Source organism: Arachis stenosperma, chromosome 5 (genome assembly GCF_014773155.1).
Source record: "Arachis stenosperma cultivar V10309 chromosome 5, arast.V10309.gnm1.PFL2, whole genome shotgun sequence".
Taxonomy (NCBI): domain Eukaryota; kingdom Viridiplantae; phylum Streptophyta; class Magnoliopsida; order Fabales; family Fabaceae; genus Arachis; species Arachis stenosperma.
The window spans coordinates 12,020,465-12,043,406 of record NC_080381.1 but is presented as its reverse complement, the minus strand read 5'-3'; the positions used below and the strand labels follow the sequence as shown (position 1 = coordinate 12,043,406).

The 22,942-nt window shown below is 36.3% G+C and overlaps 3 protein-coding genes, 1 non-coding gene and 1 pseudogene across 5 annotated transcripts; 2 read left to right on the top strand and 3 right to left on the bottom strand.

Moving 5' to 3' along the window:
- Nucleotides 1–502: 502 nt before the first annotated feature.
- LOC130979238 (syntaxin-112) lies at nucleotides 503–2,059 on the top strand. The gene is made up of 3 exons (XM_057902622.1): nucleotides 503–562; nucleotides 791–869; nucleotides 1,019–2,059. The coding sequence occupies exon 3, from the start codon at nucleotides 1,047–1,049 to the stop codon at nucleotides 1,947–1,949; it is 903 nt and encodes a 300-aa protein (XP_057758605.1). The 5' UTR covers nucleotides 503–562; nucleotides 791–869; nucleotides 1,019–1,046; the 3' UTR covers nucleotides 1,950–2,059.
- A 505-nt stretch (nucleotides 2,060–2,564) lies between these two features.
- Nucleotides 2,565–4,284, top strand: LOC130983097 (pentatricopeptide repeat-containing protein At5g66520). Its single transcript, XM_057907280.1, has one exon. The coding sequence runs from the start codon at nucleotides 2,653–2,655 to the stop codon at nucleotides 4,213–4,215; it is 1,563 nt and encodes a 520-aa protein (XP_057763263.1). The 5' UTR covers nucleotides 2,565–2,652; the 3' UTR covers nucleotides 4,216–4,284.
- On the bottom strand, nucleotides 4,274–7,190 carry LOC130983098 (putative glucose-6-phosphate 1-epimerase). Of its 2 annotated transcripts, none has more exons than XM_057907282.1 (10): nucleotides 6,896–7,190; nucleotides 6,689–6,808; nucleotides 6,487–6,600; nucleotides 6,350–6,401; nucleotides 5,925–6,062; nucleotides 5,700–5,798; nucleotides 5,392–5,489; nucleotides 4,888–4,995; nucleotides 4,719–4,800; nucleotides 4,274–4,567 (listed from the first exon to the last, which is right to left on the bottom strand). In XM_057907282.1, the coding sequence occupies exons 1-10, from the start codon at nucleotides 6,946–6,948 to the stop codon at nucleotides 4,502–4,504; spliced, it is 930 nt and encodes a 309-aa protein (XP_057763265.1). In that variant the 5' UTR covers nucleotides 6,949–7,190; the 3' UTR covers nucleotides 4,274–4,501. The 2 variants fall into 2 exon arrangements, with proteins under 2 accessions (XP_057763265.1, XP_057763264.1); XM_057907281.1 differs by having other exon boundaries at nucleotides 6,689–6,814; nucleotides 6,896–7,188.
- A 3,076-nt stretch (nucleotides 7,191–10,266) lies between these two features.
- LOC130980427 (probable NAD(P)H dehydrogenase (quinone) FQR1-like 1) lies at nucleotides 10,267–11,348 on the bottom strand (annotated as a pseudogene).
- Nucleotides 11,349–22,496: 11,148 nt separating this feature from the next.
- Nucleotides 22,497–22,604, bottom strand: LOC130984206 (small nucleolar RNA R71). The gene has a single exon (XR_009088155.1). It is a non-coding gene; the product is annotated as a small nucleolar RNA R71 (small nucleolar RNA).
- Between the last annotated feature and the right edge of the window lie 338 nt (nucleotides 22,605–22,942).

Below are 22,942 nucleotides of genomic sequence, written 5' to 3'. Positions count from 1 at the left end.
CAAATTAATTTCAAAATTTCAAAATTAAAGGCGAAGATCATATACGGTGGTTTATTTCAAGCGAACGTTGATTTTACCCATTTTAATTATGAATGTTTTTTCTCTACTAGAATTAATTTTTCTATTTTCTTTAAAGTAATTGCAAATATAAAGTATCTGATAAGGTAAAATAAATTTTAAGTGTAATTTTAGTATATTCACTCTCTTGCAAATAATTTTTTTTTTCTAAATAACATATGATTGGATATAAATCTAGAAAAATTTCAAAAACGCTAGTTTAAAATTAGATCAGGATGGGAAATAGTTTTTTTTTTTTTTTAAATCAACGGCATTGACCCCTTGGCGGTTGAAATTGTAACAGTTACGTTAAGAGTTAAGAGTGAAGAGGAGACTATATAGTAGGGCAACGGATACTTTTGTTTTAGAATTATTACAAATTAATTTCAAAATTTACTCACATATATGCATGCGTTTGTTTTTGTTTAACGAAAACAGACTCAAAGTTTGAAAATTGCATTCAAGATTGTCACTCAAGTCTTATAGCCACGTCCCTTCATCAAAGGTTCAATCTTCTTCTTCTTCTTCTTCAAAGTGCATGGCTTTGTTAGACACCATCTCTTAAGTCTTTTTCATACATGCTGTGTAAAAATTATTTCTGAGACCGCATTTCTCCATGCATGGCGCTAAAGATTTGATTTTTGATGACCGATTTCTTTAATTCTTGGCTCTCTGTGCATTGAAAATGGCTGTTGGTTCTCATTTCTGATTTTGTTATCTTTGTTCTTCTTAGATCACTTTGGGCATTTGCTTCATGACAAGAACTTTCATCCATTGAGAAACTGTCTCATTTCTTGAATCTGTCCAAGAGGGTATGCTTCATTTTCTTTTCATGTAACCTAGAGCCGTTCAAGTTTCTTGCTTTCTTTCTTAGATATTCTCATTTGGTTGTTATTGTTTTGTTTCCATTCTTCATTTAAATTATTACATTAATTCTGTAGGTTTTGATTTTCTTTTTCAGGTGCTGAGTTTTGAATTTTTTTTCAAAGATGAATGATCTGATGACGAAATCGTTCTTAAGTTATGTTGAACTGAAGAAACAGGTCATGAAGGACCTTGAAAATGAACGTGATATTGAAGCAGGGCAACTCAACCCCACACAACTAGAAGACCCTAATCTCACTCAGTTCTTCCAAGAAGTGGATGCAATCAAGGTTGAAATGGAAGAGATCACCAATCTCTTATTTGATCTTCAGCAACTGAATGAAGAAGCAAAGTCCACACACAGTGCAAAAGTCCTCCGTGGACTAAGAGACCGCATGGAATCTGACATGGTTGCGGTGCTTCGCAAGGCCAAGATCATCAAGGCAAGGCTTGAGGTCCTGGACCAATCCAACATAGCCAATAGAACTTTATCAGAGTCCTATAAAGAGGGTACACCAATTGATAGGACAAGGAGTTCTGTCACAAATGGTTTGAGGGTCAAGCTTAGGGACATGATGAATGAGTTTCGGTCCTTGAGGGACAAGATACTGTCTGATTACAAGGAAGATTTGAAGAGAAGGTACTACAGCGCGACCGGCGAGGTTCCGAGTGAGGAGGTCATGGACAAGATGATCTCAGGGAGTCTCAAAGTTGAGTTTTTGGCTGGGAAAACAGATGCTGACATGGGAAATCAGGTTAGACATGAGGCTGTGATGGATATTCAGAGGAGTTTGAACAAGCTTCACCAAGTGTTTCTTGATATGGCTATTCTGGTTGAGACACAAGGGGAGAAATTGGACAATATTGAAGATAATATGGCCAGTGCTGGTAACTACATCCATGGTGGAACTAATAGTCTTTACTATGCCAATCAGATGAAGAAGAAGAACCATAAATGGTGGTGCTGGGTTTGTGCTGTTGGGTTGATTGTGCTGTTGGTGTGCTTCATAGCAATGTTGACTTCTTGACTGGAGTAATTTTTTGAGGAGAGTTTCGAGTTTTTGAGACTGTAAAAAGCTCTTTCCACTTCCTCCTAATGCTTGGTTTTTCTAGAATTGTGGGAATAGGTTCTGTTAATTCATTCAGATTGTTGGAGAATTAAATTTTCATATTACTAGTACTCTAGTAGAATTGGTTGACAAATTTTGGAAATTGGAACCTTTTAATTGCATCTGCTGTTTACACTTTTTACATGTTCTGTTGCGCTTTCAGTGACCTTTTTCCCTAACTTAAATTTTGTGGTGAAATTACAAGTTAAACCTGCAAAACGCCAATTATTCTTATTACTACAGCACCTTGTAGAACCTACCTTCTTTCCTTTTGTTATTTGCAGTGTGTTTTGTAAGAGATTAAAAACGGGATGAATATGTTAAGATAAGTTACCATATACAAACTTCGGTGAAGAAAATCTTCCTTTTCAATAATATGAAAAGAATTGTCTCAACAAATGGTCAATAAACGACACTAGGTACATGGAAGCAGAAGGAAGTCTAAATTTTTTTAACTTATATCGTCTTAAACAGGATATTCTATTTGGTCTACAAATATCTTGTGATCTTATCCCAAAGCGGTGCTGGCAATTTAAAAGCCACAAATTTAGAATGTATTCTTCCCTTTTCTACAATTTCTTTCAACTTATATTAGAAGGACAATTCCCTTCCTTAATTGTTAATGGTGGCTATGCTGCTAATGCAACCCAGTGTGGAGCAGAGCCAGGTTCTGCTTGAGAGGTGTTCAAGCTTAAAAGAACTGAAGCAGATTCATGGCCAAATACTGAAAAATGGCACCATGATGCATGAGATGACAGCAAGCAGGCTCTTTGCTTCATATGCATTACAAAAGTTTGGCAACTTGTTCTGTGCTCGTATGCTCTTTGACAGAATAAATTCACCTAATATTGTCATGTGGAACACCATGATCAGGGCATACTCGAACAGTGATGACCTGGAAGAAGCTCTGGTTTTGTACCATAAAATGCTTCACCACTCAGTGCCTCACAATGCCTACACTTTCCCTTTCCTTCTCAAAGCATGTTCTGCACTCTCAGCATTTGAAGAAACCCAGCAAATCCATGCTCAAATTTTCAAAAGGGGTTATGGATCTGAGGTTTACGCCACAAACTCCCTCCTTCGTGTGTATGCGACTTCAGGCTATATTGAATTGGCTCGCATCCTATTTAACCAGCTTGCAACTAGAGATATTGTTTCGTGGAATACAATGATTGATGGGTACATAAAATGTGGAAACTTAGACGTGGCTCATAAGATGTTTCAAGACATGACACTGAAAAATGTCATCACTTGGACAACCATGATTGTTGGTTTTGTTAGGAAAGGCATGCACAAAGAAGCACTGTCTCTCTTTCAGCAAATGCTGGTTGCCGGCATCAAACCTGATCGGATAACCCTGAGTTGCTTGCTTTCAGCATGTGCAGGCCTTGGTTCATTGGAGCAAGGAAGGTGGATTCACAACTACATCAATATAAATGAAATAAAGATAGATCCAGTTTTGGGTTCTGTTCTTATAGACATGTATGCAAAATGTGGTGAAATGGAAAGAGCCCTACAAGTGTTTACTAACTTGGAGAATAAATGTGTCTATGCATGGACAGCAATAATTGGTGGCTTTGCAGTCCATGGGAAAGGTAGAGAATCCCTAGACTGGTTTAACCAAATGCAGAAAGCGGGAATCAAGCCAACTTCCATAACTTTTTCTGCGATTTTGACTGCATGTAGTCATGCAGGACTTGTTGAAGAAGGAAAGTTCATGTTTGATAGCATGAGTACTGCTTACAACATTGCACACTCTATGGAACACTATGGATGCATGGTGGACCTTCTTGGTCGCGCAGGGTTGTTGAAAGAAGCAAAGGAGTTCATAGAGTCAATGCCCTTCAAGCCAAATGCTGTAATATGGGGCGCACTGCTCAATGCCTGCTACCTGCACAAACAAATTGAGCTTGGAAAAGAGGTTGGCAAAATTCTTATTGAGATGGACCCTGATCATAGCGGCCGCTATGTTCATCTGGCAAGCATTCTTGCTGCAGCCGGAGAATGGAACCAAGCAGTTAAAGTAAGAAACCAGATCAAACATAGGGGACTGCTGAATCTTCCAGGATACAGCAGCATAACAGTAAATGGGGTTGAACACGAGTTCTTTGCTGGGATTGGATCCTCATACCCACATATACAAGAGATATATAACATGCCCGATATTATTGAGGAACAGATATGATACGTTTAGGAGGAAGTTAGAGGAGAATAAAATGGAAGTAATGAAAATGAGAAGAATGTAGTTTTCCATCTTGTGGAAAGAAAAATTATCTTATCTTTTATTTTTATGACAAAGATGTTACAGATGCAATGATATTTTTCTTTTTTGAGACATGACCTCTCTCAAAACTACATAAACTCCTCACCACCAGTTACACTCTTAGTAGCTCGGGAAATTATTAATACATAAGGTATTGTTTACAAATCAAGACAAAAAATTTTTAACAATATAGAAGCTCAGTTGCGGTTCAAGCAATGCTAAGATGCTGCACAGCTGTCCAAGTTTGCTCTGGCTCTAGCTGGACACTTTCAATCTGAAACAGTGATAGCATAAAATTAAAATTTATAAGAGTCAACTGGGAGGCTTGAAAACTAGAGTCAGTAACCAGAATGCTCGACTTCTGAAGGATGCTCACGCATATGTTCAATAACCATCGAACCCTATTTAAAAGCGTAATTCATTACCTTAGCATTTTCAACACAAACAAAATCTTTGTAACACGCTTCCATTTGAAGATGTGGATTCCACAACACAGCATCTGACCAACTACATGGGCAAGAGCCAAAGGAGCATAAGCAAGAGACTTGGGAAAACCAAATAATAAAATTATGATAGAAGTTGCAAATTACACACTTTGTATTCTTGACAGATATTAAATCACCCAAGCCATTGTCAAGTTGTAACTCATCAGGAGCTCCAAGATAAATGCAATCTACAAATCCCGGGAAAGTGACCACATCCCTGCATTATAAAGATTATTGTCTATTTTGCAAACTTACAAACTCAAAGCTAAGATTTGACTAGTCCTTATTCAATGCAATTCTAGTATTAAATAAGTTATATTGATGTCTATTAGGAAAAAGGTGAAAATTGGCCACTAAGTGGATGCAATGTAACAGAACTCTAGTTTAAATTCAGGCAAAATAAGGGCAATAAAAGTAGACCTTAGGTAAAAAACGAATGTCATTGTATATCCCACATGTAAGGATAGTTGAAGATACTCAATAGCTAGTGCAGATTTTTATCCAACCTTTGGACTAAGGAAAGCAACTTCAGTAGTTTCATACTAATCTCATAGCAAATAGTACTATGTTTTATTTTTTATAAGAATTCACAGACAGAAAATAACATACAGACCTTTCTTCTGTACCCTCCACTGGATTTTTAGGATCTGGATCTTTGTTCAGTGTTTTGCATCCTTTCAATCCCTTTACGGATGCACCACTCACAGAAGCCTGTGTCACAATGCTAAAATGATTATTTCTAATTGTAAGCAATAAATTGAGTCAAAATAACTTGTATTAGAAGAATTCTAATTAATTAAACTAATTATTGAAAGAAACATAATTTTCATTGGATTGGACACTTAATTTGAACTCATAACTCAGGGAAAATCCTATACAAAATGATAATGATGAAATATAAGAACAGATATAAAATCTTACACTAAAATACGTGTGCAGGGCAGTAGTAAATGAAAATGCCTTGTTGTCTGTATTTTTAACTTTTAACTCAGTTGAAAGACTCTTAGAATTAAGTGTGACCTGCAAAACAGGAAGCACGAAATTTTATCATCAAGCAGGTAATGAAACATGCCAAGAATGAGTACTAGCAGTACGGCAGCATTGCAAAGGGGAGAGAACTGTGGTTAAAGAAAATAAGCCCTTGACCTTGAATAAGGCATGGAAACCGAAATCCCACATAGCGCGACTATAGGAATCATCCTTCAGTTCCAGAGTAACAACAGGATCTCCCTCCACATTTTCAGAATCCGCAACGGTCCAATCCATATTCCGTGCAAATCCATGCTGCCAAGAACTCAAGCAAGCAAATTTAGTATACAATCGAATAGAAGAGCAGTATAGTCAACAAAGCACTCATGATTTTACCACAAAGAAGTGTGCAGAACCACTGTAATTCAATCAGACTTTTTGCATCTATCTAAAGAAAATCATCTTATAAAAAACAGAATACATGTATACTCCTAAAGCCCATCTAGTCTGTGCTATAGGAACATTCAGAACACACTCATTTCTTACCTTCCATACAGAATAACATGGAGTACAAGAAAACAGAGTTGATTAGAGGGTGATACCTGCTGAATTGAGCCAGGACCAAACTGAGGAAAACAATGTGGGATACCTCCACTGCCCCAACAGAAAACTAATCAGTATACGGCGAAAAAATCGAAACTATATATGGTTTTGCATGAGGGGTGTATGAATAGAACACCTGATTGGTTTCTTCTTATTGAAAACAGCATCTGGGCGAACAAAAAGAAGGTCTTTGCCAGTGGGAAGTTTCCAAGAGGTAACACACCCTCCATACAAGTATATCTCAGCCTCACTGCAACCAACAGATTCAGATTCAGATTCAAGCGAAACTGAAGAGAAAAGTTGATCAGAATTTAGAAAGAGTTACATGTATGACGTACCTACCAGAGGGTGAAGTAAGAACAAGTTTAGGCAAGTTTCCTTGGCCTTCAGTGAGTTGAATTCCGGAAGAGGTGATTGTTTTGTTGCTTATAGTTGCGAATGCCATTCCTGCTGGGTATCTGCTTCTACACATTCCAAAATCCAAACTTTATGAGATAATTAAGAAATTACGGACGAAACGAAATTGTATGCTAGAGTAATCTAACCTGTTGACTCGACTAATGTTGGGAAAAGTGATGGTGTTGACGGAGAATGCCATGGATGATGGATGCTATCGCTAACTGGCAAATGAATCACTTCAATTCTTCGTCACTCGACCATCACTATTTATATTTCGTATTATTATTATTTTCAGCTGAATTTCTTATGGTTGTTGTGTTGTTGCTATTTGTTAATGTTATCTGTGCCTGCGCAAATTCGGATATTCCCCTATTACTCAATTGCCTCTTCTTCCTCTTGGCTCCACCATTTATGTTCCAAAGGGATGCGACAAGATTTAGCGTGCCACATGAATAATCACAGGACCCAGATTTCTCGAAATTAAATACTAGATTATTTATGATTTATTTTATTTATTTAAAAATATATTTTTAAAAATTTTTATATTAATAATGCTAGGAACCAAGAAGGATTCAGCAAAAAATCTGCCAACTCCTCTTGGGTTGGGTCTCTAAAGCCCACCTCACTTCAGCAACATCCCAAAATTCACTCACGTAAACAAAAATCACCCGCCAATAAGCCATAGTTTACACTGCATTCCGTCCCCTCCCCACCTCATAGGTCTCGGTTCGAGTCCTACTAGCTGCATTTGAGGAGAAAAAATTGGTAAGTATGTGAAGAGTGTATATGGGTGTGTATTGTGTACCTAGTATTGAGGATTGTCTAATTCACCCACCAAAAAAAAATCAGAGCTTTCCCAATCTCAGCCGCGGAGATGTCCTCGACGTGCTTCTTCGCGCGTTAATCAGAGCTTTCCCAATCTCAGTCGCGGAGATGTCGTTCCACCCAGGTACGAAGAACAAGGTGTTTCTCCTTCTCACCCAGGGCGGGCTGCTGCTGCTGCTGCTGCTGCATGTCGGTGTTAGCAGTACCGTTGAAACCTCCCTGTTCTGCACCGCCGAACGCAGTAAGACGTCCCCTTCTCCAACCTCGAATTCCCCTGCATGTCGGTGTTGGCTGTTCCTTTTAAAAAAAGTGTGGTGACTACACAATACTTGTTATTAAGGTAAGACAAGATGAAAATATGTTATTACTCGTATGAATCTTGTTGTTCCTTTTTGGTATAAACACTAGTTCATTGGCTTGAGCTACTAGATATTTGTAATAGGGCTTGTCCTGTGAATTTACAGGCTTAGTAATATCAATATGCTTTGTCACATTGAATAATTTTGACTGAATTATAATATATGTTCTAACTATTGATTTAATTGCCTTAGAAATTGTCCTAAAATTCTTTTATTCTTGTCAGTTTAACCTCAACTTGCCTTAACTTGAATCTAATTTTTTAAATTCTTATGAGATATCAGTTTTCTGAACTAGAAAAACTCACTCTTGTGATTGTTTTCTTAATCTGTGGTTGGGTAGCACAACAACATTAATCATTTTCTAGTTAGGATATACGAAACTAAACTTATATCTGTGATACTGTGATAGAGATGATTTGTTGTTAGCATGCCAAGTAATGGACTAAGTTTACAATGAGTGTTGGAGTTTCTTGAGTTGCTCCACACACTTGTTGTCATGCTTTCAAAAATGCCTTCAAACGTTAAAAAAGATAAAACAAGAATGAAATTAAAAAAAAAATAAAGAAGCAAAAGGTTCAAATAATATTATTTATATATTAACATATAAATTAAAAACATATACTTGTGAACTATCGGTTTGATCATTTTCTAAAGCACCATAGTCAACAACATTAAAGTGTTTACACCACTATAAATTCTCCGAGTGCAAAAATATGGTAAAGAAAATATGAATGTTAAAAGTAGGATAAAGATTTGGCTTTTCATTTTTGAGGTAGGGGAGAAAATCTAAGATGGTTTTATATGGCTTAGTATCTTTCTTTTTATAGGTAATTTGAATGTTTATGCAAAAATTTATGTCACATATTTTTTTGTTAAATAAATAGATGTTTTTTTTTATACTATATGAATGATTCTTTTAAAAGGAATCATCATTTAAGAAGGGAATTAACTTGAAATAATTGAACCCATATTGTACTTATTGATTCAATTGTTGTGACTTGTGAATATTTTTATAGTTAATATACAATAGACATAGATGGCTATTAATCTATTGCATACACGTTGACCATAAATGCTTTGTTTTGCTTTCACTTTGCAGGGACATCTTGAAGAGCCGAGTGCATCTTGAAGAGTCGAGTGCAATATACAAAAATCTACATTAGATGTTTCTTTTGTTAAAAAATTGATGATTCTTTTTATACTAAATGGATGATTCTTTGAAATGAATCAACATTTTAGGTGGAAACTAACTTTGATGTAATTGAACGCATATTGTACTTATTGATTCAATTGTTGTGACTTATGAGCATTTTTATAGTTAATATATAATAGGCATAAATGGCTATTCATTTGTTGCATACACCTTACCACTAGATAATCAATTTAATCATGGAAGTAATACTTGTCTAATAAGTTCATCACTAAATAGTACCAAATAGTATGTTGTGTATGTGGACTCTGGAGTCCAAAGTTCAAGTATAATAACCGCATAAAGCAAACAGTGGGTAAAAGGAAAACTGTCAAAACACTTTGATTGCTCTTGAAAAAGCAAATAACTAGATACTGTTGTTCTTTTTTTTTTTTATCTTTTTTTTCCTTCTTTAAATTTTGTTAAACAAGCATTATGATAAAGACAAAAAAAATTTTTCTTTCTTTTATGATACTTGTATTCACTATCAATTGAATCATTTCTACAGTAAATAATAAACATAAATAAGTTCTGTTAGGTACTTAATTATTTTTCCAAAGATCCAAGTGGATGTTACTTCTATCAAGTATCAGGATGTTCCTTTTTCATACTAAATAGATGTTGTTACTTTGTTAGAAGCCATGGGAATGAAAAATAAAAAAAGCTTATCCTACATAAGTAACTATAAATTTGTCACCATGCTAAAATGCAATGAAAGGAATCATGATATTCAAAGAAATAATTATATACAAAGAAACATCTACTTTTAAAAATAAAAGACACAATTATTATTCAACCTAAAATAATCTAATATTTGAATATAATAAATATTTATAGAAGCAGCCCAATGCATATAGTGCCATTTCTTTCCCAAATTTGGCCATAATTCTCTCCAAAGTAAATACAAAGTCTTCATCCTCAATCTCATCCATGACAAGTGACTAATTCATAAAGTTTAAAGGACTAAAATAAAACTTTAATCTATTTGTGTGCTTGATAAACACATAATGCAAAAGATGACAAGAAGTACTAGAATATAACTCCATACAAATCAATATTACCTTGAAAAGAAAAAATTGCCAAAAACCTTCGATCATTGTGGTGGTATAGTGTTCCTTTCACTGAGGCAAAAATATTATATGCTTTATGCAGCATCCTTGAGCTTCTTGGTGATGGTGGCAAGAATATTCCCCTGGTGGAATGCTTGCAGCAATTCAATCTCAGAAACCTGTCTTGTTCCATCACCAGCATAAGTCCCTGCTCCATAAGGGTTTCCACCTTTCACTTCTTCCATCTTGAACATGCAATGGCCGAACATGTATCCAATGGGAACATATATCATTCCATGATATGCCAGCATTATTATAGCAGTAAGGCTATACATAAATCATGACAAGTTTGATCAGCAACTAATAAGTACATAGTGATATCTAATAAGGAACAGGGTTAAGATAAATATCGAAGCTTGTTTTCTTATGGTGTTGTTTCTTGTCCATCGCCTTGCAAATCGGTGATGTAGAAGAGTCTAATAGGCTTGCCTACAAGGTCTTGTTGCAATCAAAGAGGTCCAGTTTTGTCAAGAAAATCCATGAACTGGGTAGCCTTCATTTCGAACCGCGTGGGGAAGCCGAAGATAAGGCCATCAGCTCCATTGAGCATATCAGGTTCAATGATTGGTAAATTACTCTTTGGTGGTGCATTCTGCCATAAGCAAAGACACATTATTCAATCAAGAATATCCTAGAACCTATAAAAAAATGTAAAAACCAAGTAAGCACTATCAATAGTTATGAAATCAAAGGTTAAATGTATTCAGTTAATCCCCAACATCCACCTTCATTCACAAATGCATAATAATTAGTCAAATTTAGAAGAATGAATTATCCTAAACTAAATCTTGATTACTAAAACCTAATAAAGAAGGCATGGAGAACCCTAAGTAGAAAAGAAATAAACTATACAAAAAAGAGTAACACTAAAAAGAAACTACAAATTATCTCAAAAAAAATATCCAACACTATAAGAGTTTAATTCTCAAAACAATATCGATTAAAAATATCCAAAAAAACATTTATAATAAAAATTACAAGTTAAACTAAAGTTCTAAGATGGGAAGGAAAAAAAACCCAGGTCACTGGAGAGGAGACGCGGTTGATCGACTGGAGTACACGTCAAGGCGGAGGTTGCTGCGTTATCGGTGGTTGCTGTGACGGTGTTGGAAACCATGATGGGAATAGTGTCCGGAGGTAGCTACGGCGCGAGAGAACGATGCCCGCGCTGTTGAACGGTGGTTGCCGGTGGCGTTCCTTCCAGAGCTATTTCTAATTTCCTTCGCGGCGGAGGAGGGGCGGCTGTGGGGTGCCGCCTAACGGCGTGGTTCTGGGTGTCGTGGTGACTGTGCCAATTGGAGAGGAGTGTGGACGGTGCCGCTGTGGGAGTGGGAGAGGAAAAGAAGGGAAAGAGTTTCTGTCTGTGGCTATGAAAATGAGAGATAAAAAAGGAAGAGTTTATACTTTATGTTATAAAATAACTAAATAGATAAATAAAGAAAAGGTAATAAATATAAAATAAAGAAATATAAAGAGAGAGAAAGAAGTATTGCAACATAAAGAGAGAGAGAATTGTTTATTGCTTTTGTGTGTTTTATCCTTCAGAGCAAACCCCTATTTATATACATATAAGGGGTCAACTTTTCAAACTCAATTAATAACACAATCTCTCTTGATATTCTCAATAACATAGAGAAATGGTCATCCACCTCATACCCACTTTATACTTATCAGAACACTCACCTTTGGATGACCATTTAGGATTATTGCCTCGTTAAAACCTTACTAAAGAAAAACCCTGTGGGAAAAAACTTTAGTGAAGGAAAAAGAGTACAATATCCTTTGTGATGGGGACTGCCTCATTAAAAACCTTGTCAAAAAAAACTCAATGGGAAAAAAACCTGACCAAGGAAAAAAGAGTACAGTCTCCCCCTTTTGCCGACATTATTTAATGTCTCAAAATCAGCGCATCCCAATCTCATGTACCAATCTTTTAAAGGAAGATTTTGGGAGTGACTTTGCGAATAAATCTACCAGAATGTCACTTGAGCGGATCTATTGGACATCAATTATCCCTTGATTTTGAAGATCACGAGTGAAGAAGAATTTGGGAGAAATATGCTTTGTTCTATCACTTTTGATATATCTGCCTTTAAGTTGAGCAATGCATGCTGTATTATCTTCAAACAAGACAGTTGGAGCCATCTTATGATCAGTCAATCCATATGATAACAAAATATATTGAATCAGGCTCCTCAGCCAAAAACACTCGTGACTAGCTTCATGAATTGCTAGTATTTCAGCATGATTAGAGGAGGTTGCTGCTATCGTCTGTTTCGTGGACCTCCATGATATAGCTGTACCACCATATGTAAACAAGTATCCTGTTTGAGATCTTCCTTTATGTGTATCAGACAAGTATCCGGCATCTGCATAGCCAACTAGTTGTGACTTTGATCCATAGGGATAAAACAACCCCATATCAACCGTTTCATGAAGATATCGAAAGATCTGTTTGATTCCACTCCAATGTCTTCTGCTTGGAAAAGAACAATATCTTGCTAGTAAATTCACCACGAATGATATGTCAGGTCGCGTATTATTGGCAAGATACATTAGCGCTCCAATGGCACTAAGATATGGTACTTCAGGACCAAGGATATCTTCATTCTCTTCTTTAGGACGGAATTGGTCCTTTTCCATATCCAAAGATCTTACGATCATTGGGATACTCAAAGGATGTGACTTATCCATATAAAATCTTTTCAAGATCTTCTCTGTGTATGTCGCTTGATGAATAAAGATCCCATTTTTTGTATGCTTGATCTGCAGGCCGAGACAAAATTTAGTCCTTCTAAGATCTTTCATCTAAAACTCTTCTTTCAGAGTTTTTATAATTATTGGAATCTCTTCAGAAGTCCCAATGATATTTAAATCATCAACGTATACGGCAATTGTAATGAATCCAGATGCAGTTTTCTTTATGAAAACACACGGACAAATATCATCATTCTTGAATCCGTTTTTGGCCAGATACTCAGTAAGACGATTATACCACATTCGTCCAAATTGCTTTAGACCATATAAAGATCTTTGCAATTTAAATAAGTATAACCCATGCGAATATTCATTGGATGGTTTAGATATCTTTAGTCCTTCTTGGACTTTCATATAGATATCCCGATCTAATGAGCCGTACAAATAAGTTATTACCACATCCATTAAATGCATATGCAGTTTATGATATGCAGATAAACTGACCAAATAACGCAATGTTATCGCATCCACTACAGGGGAATACATTTCTTCATAATCTATACCGGGCCTTTGTGAAAAACCTTGTGCCACAAGTCAAGCTTTATAGCGCACAACTTCATTTTTCTCATTTCGTTTTCTCACAAATATCCATCTGTATCCAACAGGTTTTACATCTTCTGGTGTACGGACTACAGGTCCAAAGACTTCACGTTTTACAAATGAGTCTAACTCAACCTTCATGGCTTTTTTCCATTTTGGCCAATCATTCCTTTGTCGACATTCTTCGACTGATCTTGGCTCAAGATCCTTACTTTCATGCATGATATTTAATGCCACATTATATGAAAATATTTTATTGACAATTGTCTTATTTCGGTCTCATTTCTCTCCTGTAAAGACATAATTTATCGAGATCTCATCATTTTCACAATTTTTAGGTACCTGAACATCTTCTGGCGTTAAAATTATATCAAAATTTTGGACAACTACAGGTGTCTTTACTATGTCTTTTTCAACAGGAATAGTATTTACCTCTTTTCTCTTTCGAGGATTTTTATCTTTGGAACTGACAGGCCTGCCACGCTTCTGGCGTGTATTTGCTTCAGTGGCAATTTGTCCAACTAGGACATCAATTCGAATTGGGGCATTTTCCGCCCTGCCACGCTTCTGGCGTAAATTTGTTTCAGTGGCTACTTGTCCTACTGGGACATCAATTCGAATTGGGATATTTTCCGCTGGTATATAAGATTTGGTTATCCTCTTTGTATCGAAAAATGCATCAGGCAATTCATTTGCTATTCTTAGCAAATGTATAATCTTTTGAACTTCTAGTTCACATTGCCCTGATCGAGGATCTAAATTCATCAACGATGATGCATTCCAATTAAGTTCCTTTTCAGGAAGCTTATTCTCTCCCTCTAATGTTGGAAATTTTGATTCATTAAAATGAAAATTTGCAAACCGGGTTTTAAATACATTTTCCGTTTGTATCTCAAGATACCTTACTATAGAGGGAGAATCATATCCAACATATATCCCCAATTTTCTTTGGGGTCCCATTTTGGTGCGATTAGGTGGTGCAATGCGAACATATATCGCACACCCAAATATTCTTAAATGGAAAATATTTGGCTGCTGGCTAAAAGCTAATTGCATAGGAGAGAACTGATGGTAACACGTTGGCCTCAAACGAATAAGTGCTGCGGCATGTAAAATAGCATGCCCCCAAACCGAGGTGGGGAGATTTGTTCTCATAAGCATGGGTCTAACAATTAATTGGATGTGCTTAATAAGTGATTCTGCTAACCCATTTTGTGTGTGAACATAAGCTACTAGATGTTCAACACTTATTCCATTAGCCATACAATAAGCATCAAAAGCTTGGGAAGTAAATTCACCAGCATTATCAAGGCGAATTGCTTTGATTGGATTTTCTGGAAATTGTGCTTTTAATCAAATAATTTGAGCCAGTAATCTCGCAAACGCCAGGTTGCGAGAAGATAATAAGCACACATGTGACCATCTCGAAGATGCGTCTATTAGGACCATAAAATATCTAAAAGATCCACATGGTGGATGAATAGGTCCACATATATCACCTTGAATCCTTTCTAGGAATTCAGGGGACTCAAATCCAATCTTTACTAGTGATGGCCTTAAAATTAACTTTCCCTGAGAACATGCAGCACAACAAAATTTACTAGTTTTAAGAATCTTCTAATTCTTTAGTAAATGTCCATGAGAGTTTTCAATAATTCTCTTCATCATGGTTGTTCCCGGATGACCCAATCGATCGTGCCAAGTTATGAATTCATTTGGACTACTAAACTTATGGTTTACAATGGCATGTGATTCAATTGCACTAATCTTGGTATAATATAACCCAGATGAAAGTGAGGGCAACTTTTCTAATATAACTTTCTTATTTAAATCATGAGTTGTGATACATAAATACTCATGATTTTTCTCATTCATAGTCTCAATATGATATCCATTTCGGCGAATATCTTTAAAGCTCAACAAATAGTGCATTATTTATTACAAATTTTGTTCCTCCAGGAAACAAAATTATAGCTCTTTCGGAGCCTTCTATCACATTGTCTGAACCAATAATAGTATTAACATACTCTTCTTTTGGCACAAGATGGGTAAAATATATATCACTTTTAAGAATTGTGTGCAAACTTGCACTATCTGCAAGGCAAATATCTTCAGAATATGTCCTTGCCATTTTTCTTCAAAAACAAATGATAATAATAATAAAATGAGTAGAAGTACATGCACAGTAAAATTATTCATATGAATACTTAGCAAACACACATATTAAACTATTCCATCATTGATCAAATAGCCAATATTTCCTTTAGAATCCTTAAAGAAATTAAATACATCATAATGAGTGGTGGAATTTTCATCATTTGAAACAAAATTTGTTTCCTTTTCTTTGTCATCTCTTTTCAAGGATGCTTGATAAAGATCACCTAGGTGCCTTGGGGTACGACAGGTTCGTGACCAATGGCCCTTTCCACCACAACGGAAGCATTTATCCTCAATTGATTTACTTTGCCCATTATTTCTTTCTTTATCCCACTTCTGGTGAGATCTTTTCTTGTGAACAACATTTATTTTCCTTCCATAATTTTTCTTGCTACCAAAACCTTGTCATTTACCTCTTCTGAGGTTATAACTTGCCGCATTTGCTTCAGGAAATGGGGCGACGTCATCTTGGCGCGCTTCATGATTTCTCAAAAGTAACTCATTGTTGCGTTCAGTAAAAAGAAAGCAAGAAATTAACTCAGAATATTTTCAAATTCTGTTTCTCGATAATGCTACTGCAGGAGCACATTCGAGACATAGAAGGTCGAGAAAATTTTCTCTAACATATCGGGCTTGAGAAAGCATCACCGTCTTTTCATGATTATACATTTTTCAAGGTCTTTCCACAGATCTGCAGGATCTTTTAATGTGGGATATTTATTTTTCAATCATACGTCAAGATGACGACGAAGGAAATTATGGCTTTGGCAATATCCTTCTGGGATGTATTATTTTCAGCCTTAATGGTATCTTCAAGATTCATTGAATCAAGATGGATTTTAGCATCTAGTATCCATGGTGAATAATTGTTTTCAAATATATCAAAAGCATTATATTCAAGATGAGAGAGTTTCGACATAATAAAAATTTGTTACCTGGAATCTTCCTAAAATTTCGTTAAAGCTTCGTGCTGATAACGTGTTATAAAATAACTAAATAGATAAATAAAGAAAAGGTAACAAATATAAAATAAAGAAATATAAAGAGAGAAAGAAGTATTGCAACATAAAGAGAGAGAGAATTATTTATTGCTTTTGTGTGTTTTATCCTTCAGAGCAAACCCCTATTTATATACATATAAGGGGTCAACTTTTCAAACTCAATTAATTACACAATCTCTCTTAATATTTTCAATAACATAGAGAAATAGTCATCCACCTCATACCCACTTTATACTTATCACAACACTTTATACCGTTTTTAATTATGATTTATTTAATAAGCTTTTAATTATTCAAATTTAAATTTAAAAAATTTAAAATTAATTATTAAATAAAGTTGTTTAAAAAATTGGTTGATTATTCTTGGTTTATATACTTTTTTTATATTAATTGAACATTTTTTATTATTAATTTAAAATTTTAATAATTTAAAAATAATAAAAATTTTATATATTTTAATTTGAATAATTAAATTTTTAAATTTGATTTTATAATTAAAAAAATTAATTTAATAATTTCTAATTACTAAAATAAAATATTATTTGAAAATAAATTGTAAGTTGATGAATAAATGATATTTTTATATATAGTTATTGTTTGATTTAAATGGATTTTTAGTTATTCTATTACCCTAAATTTTATTAAAATTGCCTAAACTACCTAAACCATAACCCTAAAACTCAACGTACACAACTCTAACCCTAATTTCCCTTTTCAGTCGCCATTCACCCCCAAAACCCTCACCCATGAAAAAACATAAAAAGAAAAGAAAGGGAAGAGAGAAAAGGGAAAAACCGATCAGGGAGGGGGGAAGAGAGAGAGATCTGAGAGAGCATAGAGGAGGAGGGAGGAAGAGCGTCGCCACCGCGCCATCGTCGCGCCCAGCTCGCCGCCACCGTATTCTGCTGCTGTCGCTGCTAATCTGTCAAGCAAAGGGAAGGGAGACCATGCCACTGATCCGTCGCTGCCGTTCCATCGAGCTGCCGCTGCCATCGCACGAAACAGGGGGAAAGATAGAGAAGAGTGTCGCGCCAGATAGGAGAAAAAGCTACTGGTCGCCGTTGAGCCCTCGATCGTCGCTGTCGAAGGAGCTCCTGTCGCTGTCAGAAGCTGCCACCATGGCTGCCACCCTCCCAACTACTGCAGTGGTTGTTGTCCGTCATGTATGGCCGTCAGGGAAGTTGTTGTGGCCGCCGGAGCCACCTTCGGAGCTGCCGCTACTTGGTTCAGTCATTACTTCTTAGTACGGTAAGAATTTTCATTTCGAAAACCCTTTTTGTCGCTGTTTTGTTATCTTACGCTAAGGTTTTGTGACGTTAATTGCTATAAGATTGAGTTTTAGTTATTATATGTTGCGATTAGAGTTTCTATGGGTAGATTAATAGAAGTGGTTCATGAAGTGTTTTGAGTTGATTAAGGAGTTTCTTTCGAGCATCTGATTATATTCTATATTATTGTATACACAGTTATAGTTTTTCCTCGCCTTTGTTACTATATTTGTAAGAGGGATAGGAATTGTAATGATATGTATGTATGTATATTTGTAAGTTTCTTGTATAAGAAGTTTTGTATGTATATGTATATATCTTATGAAATTGTGATCTGAAATGGATTATATATGCAAGTTTGATTAAAATAAAAGTATTTCCAGTTTTTTAAAGAAAACAGCGATACGGTTTCGAGTTAAAGACTCATATCTTATTATTAAATATATGGGAGTCATCGTAATATTCTCACTATCTGAATGGCACAGCCAGAAGCGTGATATTCTGATAGTGAATGTATTACAATTGTGCTCCATAAACTAGTCGGAAAGAAATTTATTTTGTTGTTGAATGTGGTGTGGTGTTATAGCTCCACAAAATCTCAGGGATGAGCTTGGCCCATTGCCCTTTGGCGTCTGCTAACTTTTCTCATAAGGCCTGTGATGAGCGGATAATTTATACGCTTTTTGGCATTGTTTTTAGTATGTTTTTAGTATCTTTTAGTTAGTTTTTAGTATATTTTTATTAGTTTTTAGTTAAAATTCACTTTTCTGGACTTTACTATGAGTTTGTGTGTTTTTCTGTGATTTCAGGTATTTTCTGGCTGAAATTGAGGGATCTGAGCAAAAATCTGATCCAGAGACTAAAAAGGACTGCAGATGCTGTTGGATTCTGACCTCCCTGCACTCGAAGTGGATTTTCTGGAGCTACAGAAGCCCAATTGGCGCGCTCTCAACGGCGTTGGAAAGTAGACATCCTGGGCTTTCCAGCAATATATGATAGTCCATACTTTGCCCAAGATTTGATGGCCCAAACCGGCGTTCAAAGTCACCTCAAGAAATTCCAGCGTTAAACGCCGGAACTGGCACCTAAATGGGAGTTAAACGCCCAAACTGGCATAAAAGCTGGCGTTTAACTCCAAGGAGAGTCTCTACACGAAAATGCTTCATTGCTCAGCCCAAGCACACACCAAGTGGGCCCGGAAGTGGATTTTTATGTCATTTACTCATCTCTGTACACCCTAGGCTACTAGTTTTCTATAAGTAGGACCTTTTACTATTGTATTTTCATCTAGGACTTTTGGTAGCTATCTTCGTTTTATGCTATCTTAGATCATTGGGAGGCTGGCCATTCGGCCATGCCTAGACCTTATGCTTATGTATTTTCAACGGTGGAGTTTCTACACACCATAGATTAAGGTGTGGAGCTCTGCTGTACCTCGAGTATTAATGCAATTACTATTGTTCTTCCATTCAATTCCGCTTGTTCTTTGTCCAAGATATCACTTGTTCTTCAACTTGATGAAGGTGATGATTGACACTCATCATCATTCTCACTCATGAACAAGGTGACTGACAACCATTCTTGTTCTACAAGCATATGAGGCTTAGTGAATATCTCTTGGATTTCTGATTGCATGATGCATGGTTGATCGCCTGACAACCGAGTGCTCGCCTGACAAACGAGCCAGCCATTCCGTGAGATCAGAGTCTTCGTGGTATAGGCGAGAACTGATGGCAGCATTCAAGAGAATCCGGAAGGTCTAACCTTGTCTGTGGTATTCTGAGTAGGATTCAATGACTGAATGACTGTGACGTGCTTCAAACTCCTAGCAGGCTAGGGCGTTAGTGACAGACGCAAAAGTATCAATGGATATTATTCCGGCCTGACCGAGAACCGACAGCTGAATTCCGCTATGCCGTGACAGGGCATATGCTCTCGCTTTCACTGAGAGGATGGGAGGTAGCCACTGACAATGGTGAAACCCTACACGAGCTTGCCATGGAAAGGAGTAAGAAGGATTGGATGAAGGCAGTAGGAAAGCAGAGAGACGGAAGGGAAGGCATCTTCATACGCTTGTCTGAAGCTCTTACACCAATGATATACATAAGTATCTCTATCTTTATCTTATTGCTTTATTCGTTTATCACTATACCCATTTGAGTCTGCCTGACTGAGATTTACAAGAATCCATAGCTTGCTTCATACTACCAATCTCCGTGGGATCGACCCTTACTCACGTAAGGTATTACTTGGACGACCCAGTGCACTTGCTGGTTAGTTGTGCGAAGTTGTGTTTATGCCATGGTATTGAGCACCAAGTCTTTGGAGCCATTACTAGGGATTGTTTATGTTTTGAAAAGTATTGATCACAATTTCGTGCACCAAGTTTTTGGCGCCGTTGCCGGGGATTGTTCTTGTGTATGGACAACTGACGGTTCATCTTGTTGCTTAGATTAGGCATTTATCTTTTTCGAAATTCTTGAAGGTGAATCCTAGAGTTTCATGATGATTTGTTGAAATCTGGCTGGCTGAGAAGCCATGTCTAATTTCATTGGACCGAGGTTTCAACTTATCATCACAAGAGCTTGATGATTTTTATCAATCTTGCTTTTGGAGCAGTGATCTGCTAAGGCTTGGCTGGCCTTTGGCCATGTCTAGTGTTTTGGACCAAAGCTTTCTTTGAAAGCTTGGCTGGCTGTGAAGCCATGTCTAATTCCTGGACCGGAGTCTTAGACTAGCATTGCACTGATTCCTGGAATTCTCATTAAGAATTTTGATATCTTTTTCCACTTAATTTTCGAAAAAAAAGCCAAAAAAATTACAAAATCATAAAAACCAAAAATATTTTATGTTTGAGTCTAGAGTCTCATCTTAAGTTTGGTGTCAATTGCATGTTTCTGTTTTTCTTGCATTTTTCGAATCCATGCATGTATTTCTTTGTTTTGATCTTTGAATTCTTTTGGCTTGAGTGTTTTTGTGTTTTATATAGTGTCAGTAGTATACAAACTGCTAAGTTTGGTGTCCTGCATGCATTGTTATTTCATTCTTGTTGCATTTTGATTATAAAAAAAATCCAAAAATATTTTTAATTTGTGTCTTCTCAAGTCAATGATACCAAGAATTGAAGATTCAGAATATACTGCAGAGGAATTACACAGAAAAAGCTGAGCATTCAAAAATGCCCAGTGAAGAAGACAGACTGGCGTTTAAACGCCAGCCAGGGTACCTGGTTGGGCGTTTAACGCCCAAAGAGGTAGCATTTTGGGCGTTAAACGCCAGAATGTATACCATTCTGGGCGTTTAACGCCAGGATGGTGCTAGGGGGAAGATTTTGTTTTCAAATCAATTTTTTTTCAAGTTTTCAAAGTTTTTCAAAATCAAATCTTCTTCAAATCATATCTTTTCAATCAAATGTTTTCAAAATCAATTTCTTTCCTTTTTCAAAGATACTTACTAACAATTAATGATTTGATTGAACATTTTTTGCCTTTTCTGTTGAGGAAGGTTTTATGTTTGAATCATATCTTTTCTTGTTAGGCAAGTCACTAATTTTCAAATCAAATCTTTTAAAATTGTTTTCAAAACATATCTTTTAAAATTGTTTTCAAATCATATCTTCTCAATCACATCTTTTTAAAACCATAACTTTTCAATCAAATCTTTTTAATCACATCTTTTTCAAAGTAGTTTTCAATCAAATCTTTCTAATTTCTAATTTCAAAATCTTTTTCAAAAATCACTTGATTTCTTTTCCACTTTCAATTTTCGAAAATTATCAACATCTTTTTAATTGAATTTTCGAAAATCCTCTTCCCTCCTTTCCACATCCTTCTATTTATGGAGTACTACTCCTTCCTAATGCACAATTCGAACTCTATCTAATCAAGTTCGAATTCTTCTACCTTCTCTTCTTCTATTTTTCTTTTCCTCTGACACTTCAAGGAATCTCTATACTGTGACATAGAGGATTCCATATTTTCTTGTTCTCTTCTCTTTCATATGAGCAGGAGCAGAGACAAAGGCATTCTTGTTGAAGCTGATCCTGAACCTGAAAGGACCTTGAAGAGAAAGCTAAGAGAAGCCAAAGCACAACTCTCTTTAGAGGACCTGACCGAATTCTTCAAAGAAGAAGAACACATGGCAGCCAAAAACAACAACAATGCCAACAATGCAAGGAAGGTGCTGGGTGACTTTACTGCACCTACTCCCAACTTCTATGGGAGAAGCATCTCTATCCCTGCCATTGGAGCAAACAACTTTGAGCTTAAGCCTCAATTAGTTTCTCTAATGCAACAGAATTGCAAGTTCCATGGACTTCCAATGGAAGATCCTCATCAGTTTTTAGCTGAGTTCTTGCAAATCTGTGACACAGTCAAGACTAATGGGGTTGACCCTGAGGTCTACAGACTGATGCTATTCCCTTTTGCTGTAAGAGACAGAGCTAGAATATGGTTGGACTCACAACCTAAAGATAGCCTGGACTCTTGGGAAAAGCTAGTCAATGCCTTCTTGGCAAAGTTCTTTCCACCTCAAAAATGGAGTAAGCTTAGAGTGGAAGTCCAAACCTTCAGACAGAAGGATGGAGAATCCCTCTATGAAGCTTGGGAAAGATACAAACAATTAATCAGAAGATGTCCCTCAGACATGCTTTCTGAATGGAGCATCATAGGTATCTTCTATGATGGTCTCTCTGAACTATCCAAGATGTCTTTGGATAGCTCTGCTGGAGGATCTCTTCATTTGAAGAAGACGCCTGCAGAGGCTCAAGAGCTAATTGAAATGGTTGCAAATAACCAATTCATGTACACTTCTGAAAGGAATCCTGTGAACAATGGGACTAGTCAGAAGAAAGGAGTTCTTGAGATTGACACTCTGAATGCCATACTGGCTCAGAACAAGATATTGACTCAACAAGTCAATTTAATTTCTCAAAGTCTGTCTGGAATGCAAAATGCACTTGGCAGTACTAAGGAAGCTTCATCTGAGGA